The sequence below is a fragment of the Saccostrea echinata genome, unplaced genomic scaffold (genome assembly GCF_033153115.1).
Source record: "Saccostrea echinata isolate AGI-Se365-2 ecotype Australia unplaced genomic scaffold, CSIRO_AGI_Sech_v1 ptg000012l, whole genome shotgun sequence".
NCBI lineage: Eukaryota > Metazoa > Mollusca > Bivalvia > Ostreida > Ostreidae > Saccostrea > Saccostrea echinata.
In genome coordinates, this window is record NW_026889761.1 from 19,199,386 (window position 1) to 19,209,367 (window position 9,982).

The window sequence follows — 9,982 nt, forward strand, 5'->3', positions numbered from 1 at the left end:
TAAAATATAAGTAAATTTCTCAGTAGGAACCGTACATTGAACCCTGTTTAAAGGGAAAGGCCTTTAGATTGCTGTATTCAGCTGACAAACTTTTGGTATTTAAAAAATAAAGGTGTGGATCTACTCAGATAAGGTACCCAATTTTTTCGCCGATGTAATACTAATAAAATAAATGGCTTAAGTTATACTTTCTTTATATATATACTTCCAAAGTTTAATCTGATATTTTGCAATTTTGCATACTTTCAGAGTAAAGCTGAAATCAATTCCAAAATTAACAGATTTTTCCTTATTGAAATTACCGTCACGGTAGCTCAGTCGGCAAAGCGCTCGCTCCGTGATCGGAAGGCCGTGTGTTCGAATCACGGCGGCGACTGACCTAAGTCGATAAAAAATTAGGTAGCAGCTGTTCCTTCACCAAGCGCTCGGCACTTTGAAGTGAAAGTTGACTGAGGCCTTGTGTCACAGTAGGCGTTGGCACTATAAAGAACCCCCACTACTCAATGGTCCTGAGTGCCGAGTAAAATTCTAAATTTGAAACACTTCAGTTGTATATGGTGACATTTCAATATGAGTGAAAAGTTCTCGAACGGGACGTAAAACAACATACAAATCAATCAATCAATCTTTATTAGTCCCCTACCGGTGAAACCGGGGGGGGGGGGGGCTATAGGTTTCCTCTGAGTCTGTCCGTCCGTCTCTCTGTCCGTCTGTCTGTCTGTCTGTCAGTCTGTCCCACTTGGTTTTCCGCACTTTTTTCTTAAACGCTTGCAGATATTGAGCTGATTTTTGGTATGCGAGTGTATCTTGATGAGTTACAGATTAAGTTTGCATTTCTTTCCGCTTCATTTATTTTTGACGGAATTACGGCCTTTTCAATTTTTAGGGGGTTTCCGCAATTTTCTTCTAAACGCTTGCAGATATTAAGCTGATTTTTGGTATGTGACTTTACCTTGATTAGTTATAGATCAAATTTGCATTTCGTCCCGCTTCATTGATTTTTGACAGAATTAAAGCATTTTCAATTTTTAACGGGAACCAGATTACACTTTCCGGTAGGGGACTAGTATTGCTAATGCAATACTCTCAGAATGCTTGTTGAAATTAGCAATATATATCTCAAAATTCACAGAAGTCTGCATATATGCACAAATGAAAATTATAAGAATTTTATCTACTGTGGCAAATATTAATGATTTGTGTGTGCACTTTGTAGTGCTAAGTAACAGGTCTCGGTAACCTAGTGGTAGAGCGTGCGCTTCATGATCGGAGGCCCGGGTTCGATTCTCGTTCGCCACTCCGCGTCAAACCTAAGACGTTAACAAAGGTAGTGAATGTTTCTTTGCCAAGAGCCCGGCATTTGAAGTGAAAGTCACAGGTCTTTTAGATGAGACTTTAAAAGCCGAGGTACGTGTCAGGGTAGGCGTTGGCACGATAGAGAGTCTTCACTGCTCAATGGCCCTGAGTGCCGAATATAGGTCTAAATTTGAAGTCCTTCACCGCTATATGGTTACCTCTCTAGATCTATGTGAGTGAAAAATTCTCAAATGAGACATACAGCATACAATGTAGTGCTTTATTATATAGTCTATATAAAGGCCAGTGTAATCAAACAAAAGCAAATGCTTCATAACAACACATATTCACTGGATTTGAGGTAGTATTCATCGGAGGGTCAGTGCACGTGCAGCGGCGATTGTTACGTCCTCAAATAACATTGTAAACAATGGTTACAACGGTCAAAATCAGCTGTGTATCTGAGCAGGGAAAAGTTAGGCAAGCGGAATATTATCAAGTTATTTCGGCTGGAAACACTACGAAAGGAAAAAACGGTAGTTATAACTTGGATTTTTTTTATCCGATTGCAACAGAAGTTCGCTAATGGAAATGGTGTCGTCATGTTGATAAATGTCATATATTCGAAGCTGGATTATATGATAAAACAATTATGGACTCTTTTGGTGGTGATTATGGATTGCTTTTCACCAAATAACTTATACTAGCTTCACCTCGGTCAATATTGATATTTCACTGGTGAATATCAAACCATATCAGAGTCCATATATGGAATTTTTTTTTAGTTTCATGTGAGTTAACTTTATTGGTGTGAAAATCAAACAGACTTATTACGTAGGCATATTCCATGAAGCGCGCTAATGCTCCTACGTGCAATTCTGTGTGATATGCACACCAATAAATAACACGAAACTTGAAAACATTCCTTATATTTACAATACTTAATTAGATGCAGCAAAAATACACTCAATGTTTGAATTTCTCGTTGCCCTATATCGTTATATTTTTGATAACGTGTCAATAGTGTTATGGGTCAGAATAACCCGAAATGCCAGCGAAAATCAATCACACAGTTTAAACTTTACAACAATTTATAAGTGCAGTATTTTTTTTTTATCTTGGGAATGATATATGGACATCAAACCGAAATCCAAGGTTTAGAATGTTTCTGTTTTCATTACAGATGAAGATATTGCCTGTAAAGGTTCAAATTTTAAGCCATCAAAGTAATTAACTTATATTTTTGATATTATTATTAATTTAAAAAAGTTATTGTTATTATTAGAACTATAAAATTAATTTCTAAACACTTTCTGACTCACTTCAGAGTTTAATTAATATTTTCAGTGTCATTAATTATTTTATTTTAATTATGTGAAGTCTCGTCAAAAATGATTCTAAAATGTATTAAAATCTTAAATGCTATCCATTTAGATCGTCCGAAGGCATTTCTGAGATTCATGCTTCACGAAATCAAAGTTTCAGCACTTCAGGTGAGTACTATGTGAAAAAGACTACATGGAGAATTAGAAAATCAGGTCAAGCAAAAAATAATGTGAAATTATTGATTAAATTAACCTAAATCATTCGGTATTTCAATTCATATTCATTAATAATATTTCTTATATCTGTTCTTCCAAAAGAATTTTAAACAGTCATGACCATATGTAATTCAAAACGTTATCAATTGGTTAGAACTGGCCCTGTCCATTTAGAAAAAAATTGTGTTGACTTATCAATACAAACAAAACAACAGTGATTTACGTTCCCTGGTTTCTACACCATAAAGCGTGTCATGCTAAAACATCAAGCTCTTAAAAAAAATAGCAGTGTCTTATTTCAACTGTATAAATATTCTTCAATACAACTCTTCTCTACGGAAGCCGGTAGGTGCCAGGTAGAAAAATATTTTATCTGGCGGCCGCCACATAATTATCGCCAGAAATTATGTGGCGGCCGCCAGATAACTTTCTGGCGGCCGCCAGATAATTATTTGGCGGCCGCCAGTTATTTATGTGGCGGCCGCCAGATAAAATATTTTTTCTACCTGGCACCAACCGGCTTCCGTACTTCTCGGTGTTCAATATGCAAACTTTAATTTCTTTTTATATAAAGAATTGCTCATTTTTTAATTTCTTGTTAAATGTGTTCACAACATTTAAGTATACAATTTAAGGGTTTAACATGTAATGTTTATACTACCTGAACATTTGAAAAATTGAACATTGAATTCTTTTCTTTATAACAATTCATAAATTAATCCTGATAATTGTAGATAATGGGATTTTACTGGAATCTGAAGAGGAATCTGAAAGGTCATTATGTACATTTTGTTTTAACTTTCCTGATATTTTTTAATATTTTTTTTTTAAATTATTGATCAAATATTCAACTCCTCCATTATAGATCTGACAAGAATATATCAGTTGAAGAAACAACACACCTGTAGAACATCTTTTATGCCGGTCTAGTCACTTGTGACAATATGAAACTTGAAGAAGTAATGTAAAAATAATTTTAAAGGTTTTAAGTATTTAAAAGTCTGAGGAATTTGTCTGTTTGTTTGTTTATTGTTTAACGTCCCTCTCGAGAATTTTTCACTCATATGGAGACGCCACCACTTGCCGTTGGAGAGCTGCAAATTTTGAGCTATACTCGGCATTCAGGACCATCGAGCAGTGATGGATCTTTTTCGTGCCAGCACCCTCTGCGACAGCACCTTGTGCGACACGTGACCTCGGTTTATGCGGTCTCATCCGAAGGAGCGGTCTCCACGTCCCACAGTGGGATTCGAACCCGCGACGTAAGGATCAACTCCTTACTCCGCGACTCTAGAGCGAACGCTCTAACCACTGCGCCACGCGAGTGACGTGAGGAATTTAAAATAGCATTTTGTTTGCAACTAAGTATAAAATGCAATAGTTAATACCCGGGTAATAAAAGTGTAAACATTGACAGGCAGTAATATAATCTCCTCACAAAGATGAAATAGAAATGAGTATTACAGCCTCAAAGTGTATTCACACACTAGTTGTGTTCTTGGAAGCGTGTATTTCTATTTTAATATCTCTATTGATACATATTTATGTGTTATTACATGTATTTAGTAAATATTGTTTGAATAAAGAGATATTTAGAAATAAAATTTACATGTACATGTATGCTGAAACGCCCAGTGTTTAATTTCATAGAGGGAATATCAATGAAAAGTCTTGTCTTATCTCTCCCAGGTAAACGGATTATTGTGTTGACCATGTAACATTTATTCTATTATATAGTAGTCATAAACACTGAAGTATATTCAATTTTTGCAGTGTGGAGAAAATAGTTGTATCTTTTTATATCATCTGCAAAGTAGAATGACACTAAGGGATTACTTTGCTTGGCGTCTGCCTAGTTGTCTGTTTGTCTACCTGTTCGTTTTTTGTCTGTCTTTCGCCTTATTCAGTGAAAAGATAATGAACAGTAATCAGCTCAAAAATCCAATTTAACATTATAAATTGAGTGTAGAGCAAACACTGACACCTACAAACACCGAAAGTGGGATCAGACACCGTGGAGGAGTAAGCATCTCCTGCCGACCTGCCACATACGCCGTGAGCTCTTTATCTTAACTGGTTAAACGGATTAGTTTGTATACAAATCAGTATAAAAACAATGGCCTAACAATTTGTATTCAAAACGTCAGTCAACATTAGACCTAAAACATACTGTATTTGCAAGCAAGCTGATTGTAAAGAGAAAGAAATTTTAAATACCGGTATTGACTTTAAAACAAGATTGTTGATACTTTCGTAACATCAACTTATACATATATGTGATAAGCCTTCCTGGGTTTAGAAATTACCATTAACGTCTCTTTCCAGTTAGTAAAATATCCAAATATGAAACAGATGTGCCAGACTCTGTGTTATCTTTTATTTCAAGTTCACTGGGATGTATCGAGTCGACATATGAATTGAAGTAACTCTTGTTAATTAATAATACGTCGTCGATATAACTAAATGTCGAGTTGAAGGCCAAAGCAAGTGTGTCCTTCTTCTCATGTATAAATTATTGAATAAATTCTGCTTCATATGAATGAAAAAAATACACTCACGTGAAAGTATGTCATTTTTTTTTCAAGATGTTCGCCTTGAAAATGTCAATCTATAATTTTTTTCAATACAGTTTTAGTTTACACTTACTAATTCAGACTTATTTTTGCCACCGTCAAGGCACAGTAGATTATTTAAATTCTTTGTAAATTGAAAGTAGTCAAAACCTCAGCTATTTTTACATTGTCAATGTAAACAACAAGCATGGGATGAAAGGGACGAGAACTTACTATTGATGAAAAGAAGAGCGACTTATATCACTAATAGGAAGTGGATTAAAAGCAGTCAAAGTCGCTGAATTATTGAATTTGAATTCCTCCAATATATGTGGATTCTTAAAAAGCGAGGCGACATTGAAAATAAACCTCGAAGTGGACGACCCCGATCCATGACAGTTCATGATAAGAATCGTAAAGAAAGACAGAAGAAAAAGTTTATCAGATATCACTAAAGAATATAATAGGTCAGTATTGAAAGCAGTACCAAAAAGAACTATTCAGCACGAGTTGTATCGACGGGAGTATTGGAGATGGACTGTGGTAAAAAGATTGGGGGTGCGTGAGGTGAACAGGAAGAAATGATTTCAGTATTGTAGGGGAAAATTAACTTGGAAAGTCGACCAACACTTGAAGAATTTTATTTTTAGTACTAAGATGACCATAGTTGTTAAACCGGACGGTGAAGTGTTGAAGAAAATATCGGAGAAATAGAGAGGCTATAGTTTAGGATTTTTCGGACAGAGACCTTAGCTCACGCTGTTTGGTTGACGATAACTTACCATGGAACTGGAATATTAGCATTTGTTGACGGTGATATGAACTCTCAGAAATATATTAGTGTCTTAGATGAACATTTGTGGCCTGTGCTCGTGAAATATTTTTAAAATTTTCACCATGGTATTTTATGAATAAAAATTGTCCTGATCATTGCTCTCGAGAGACAGAGGACTGGAAATTCAGGAACAAGATTCCACTATTGTTTTGTCCTCCACAATCCTATTGAGAATGTCTGGCTTGTTTTGAAAAAAAAATCATATAAAACGTCAAATTTTCCTCATCCGTACCATTGACGGCTCGAATCACAAATTATACTGTGCTTAGAACAACCTATCAAAAAACTTTCCTCAGGTCCCTCTACTCAAGTCTACCAAAAGCGATGTCAAAAAAGTGATCGCATCCAAAGGCTTCATATTAAATATTCAGTCAAAATACGAAGAAATAAGGTAAATGCATGATTTTAATGCAAGTAGAAAACAAACACTTTGGCGGCAATCTTACAAAAAAAATTGGCATACTGTTGGCACGTGCGAATAGGTCTAATAAACTACATCAAAATGTTCTACATGGTAAAATTTGAGGCATTTCTTTGCGATGAGAGGTGGATTAAGGAACTTTATCACAGTGAAAATGTGTTGTGTAATTAAACAAAATATTTGCAGTGCTGCGCAGTGCTGTTCAGAAATATTTCAGACAACGTGTACAACCAGGCTGCTTCCAAATTCATATGTCTTACTATCATGGATGTTTTTTTTTTCTTTTTCAGGCACATGCATGAATAAATTCTGGTATGCATGTAAATAAGTTTTTATCATATCCTTAATGCTGCTTTTACAGGCGACAAATGCGTTCCTTTGAATACTTTTTTTAAGTCACGATAAATTAATATAAGAAATTATTTTGTAGCTTAAAAAAGAAACAATAGATTGTGTGAATATGACTCCGATATAAAATTTGCAATGGATTTCTCAATGTTCAAGAATATGCCAACCTGCTAAAACTATCTCGACTAATCTAACTTGTTCTACTAATAGGGTTATCAGTGAGTTTGAACCTTGGAATTTGAATGAAAACGAAATGACCTTAGTTTTGCAAGCTCATGTTTAGTTTGCCTTATCGAATTTTTAAGAAGCAATAAGATCTTAGCAGTAAATTTCATATGAAATGAGCATATGCACATCTTTGGGTCTGCTTATGTTCAGTATAAATTTACATTAGCGTCTTTACGTCTAACTTGTCAAACTGTTATGTGTCATTGTCATTGCACCTAAAAAATATATCAAAAGCCCTTATTTTACATTTTTTTTATCATTGAAAATCATTGTTGTGAAAGCATTATTAGCAAAGCACAATTTTTGACAAATGTACTAAATTAAAAATAAATTAAGTTTACTGAGATTATTCTTTATAATTTTTGTAATATGACTTTTATGACAGTATCTTTAATTACTTTTCTCGTTGAAATATTTTTTAGAATTTATGAAATTTCATTGCTGGAGTTTAGTGGTAAATACACTCAAGATCTTGGCGATAGTCAACCGAGTGCTGTTCCTTCTTATCTTTATCTGGTATTAAAACGTGTCCATATCGTTTGAAAAGGTCGTGCACAAACCTAAATTGCTCCTTCCATGGTGTTTTCCCACGATGATAGTTATTTGCACTTTATTGATACGCATAAATATATTAAAAATAATAAACACGCGGATTTAAAATTAAAAGTAATTGTTACTGTTATAATGGGATACTGTGTAGTAGTATTTAGGTTTGTGCACAAGACACTAATATAGAGATTATGTCTCTGTACATGAATTAGAGATTTTGCATTCCTTGTTACCTGCTAAGACATGGTGATCGATTAAAAATGTAAAGATCAGAAAGCTTATATGGTGTTACTTCAAAAATATTCTAAGATGAAGCACTCCATGGATATACATTTGATTCCTTGGATTTTCTTACGAATTATAATCACTATTGATAAAATCATACCCTTGAACTCTTATGATAATGGAGATATAGGAGAGATATTTCAGTGCAGAATCAGTCAACGTGTGACTCAGACAGCACTATGAAAGCCATTATTCTTCTGTTGTCCGTTTTGACTTCTTCAGAGGCAACTGTAACGTGGAGGGATTGTGTTCGTAAGTAATGAGACTTTTAGTTCTCTGAGAAAAAAAAAATTCCGCATTATTTGCTTATCTTAACAACAATATTTTTTTTATCTATTAAGCCTCCAGCACTGCTCATCCATATGTGACATTTACATCTGTCTCAATTTCGCCTGATTTGGTTGTGCTTCCTGGAAACGTAACAATCGGAGTACAAGGGACAGTCCATCATCACTTTGGCAAAGATGTTAGAATGGTAGTTCACATGGACAAATATCTCCTCGGAGTGTGGTCAAAGGTTCCATGTCATAGCAACGTTGGTTCTTGGTATGATATATTGTATTAACTTAAAAGATTCACTTTACTGTATTGTTTTATTGATTATACTAATATTAATATTCAACGACAATCCTAAGTCAGAATTCATTTTTAGGATCATTGCTGATAGCATGTAATTATCGATAGACATCCTAAATATTTACTGAGGGAATTGTTTGTAACCTGTGCATTAATAAAAAGCAAGGTAGCTTACAGTGAAGTAGCTCTTAAATATAAAGTTTTGTGATTTTCTTCAAATAAAATTTTAATCTGATAATTATCAAGCCATGTAAACACATAAATAATCCCATAACAATTATCATTCCATCACAAATCAAAAAACTTGCCTGCATTTTTGGCTTATTAACATTCCTTCATGTACTCACTTTCTTCTCCATGGCTTTACCAATTTCATACACCTACAATTTCCTGTGGTTTATAAAGTGCTGAACCATATATCTATAAAACGATGCCACAGAACTTCAGTCACTGTCCATGGATCTTGGATAGAAAATTTCAAATAGAGGAATACCAGACTTTGCTTAAAATTTCGTAAATTTTGCTTTGTCAACCACTCAAAATTTTTACAAATTTGCTTCTTTTTTAAATTAAGCAACTACGATAACCCGTGTGAGTTTTTGTCAGCTTTTGCGACGTCAGGGACTTGTCCACATCAACTTGAAGCACATGGCCTACCGTGCACCTGTCCATTTAATCCATCCGATATAAATCTACCGCCGTCTGTTTTCGAGGTGACAAAAATAAATGCAGCCTGGAACTGGCTGGCCACGGTATGTATTAGTAGCATTTGTCAATGGACTCATTTACGAAGTTTATCTAGAACATGACATTTTTTTCACATTTCATTTGGTGAAATTTACTCGTTTCAGGGGAAGTTTCGAGTGCAAGCTGAGATGATACATGGTAATGATATCGTTGGATGCTTCCATGTCGAAATGGACATAAAAGTAATCGGAGGTGGATTTATTTTTGGATAAAACAAAAAGGATTGGGGGGAAATAAATTTGCACTGTTCGATAACGAAAAATTGAAGCTTAAATTGTGATTATAGTTTAAACATCCTCACAAGTGTCATCGATTTTTGAATCATTTTTTATATCGTGCTGATACTTCAATAAATTGCTGTCTGCCTAAATCCGTCTTAATTATAAATTATAACTTACTACAAAAAAGAAAATTGTCGTCTGTAGAGTGTCAGTTGTCTGTGATACAAAAATCTTGGAATAGTTTCAATCTATTGTAACCAGATTAACCTGAAAGGACAGGTTAATAAGGAGATTAATATTTCTTTTAATAATGGCCCACAAAACTTTCAAAAGGGAGAGAAATCATAATTAAATAGATAAGACTTTAAAATTCTGTAGAAAAA

General features: G+C 34.5%; 1 protein-coding gene across 1 annotated transcript; it reads left to right on the forward strand.

Annotated features, from left to right (window-relative positions):
* The first annotated feature begins 8,234 nt into the window (after positions 1-8,234).
* LOC133186076 (ganglioside GM2 activator-like) lies at positions 8,235-9,733 on the forward strand. Its single transcript, XM_061321357.1, has 4 exons — positions 8,235-8,307; positions 8,397-8,601; positions 9,206-9,383; positions 9,483-9,733. Exons 1-4 carry the CDS (start codon positions 8,235-8,237, stop codon positions 9,588-9,590), a joined length of 564 nt encoding a protein of 187 aa, XP_061177341.1. The 3' UTR covers positions 9,591-9,733.
* The last annotated feature ends 249 nt before the right edge of the window (positions 9,734-9,982 follow it).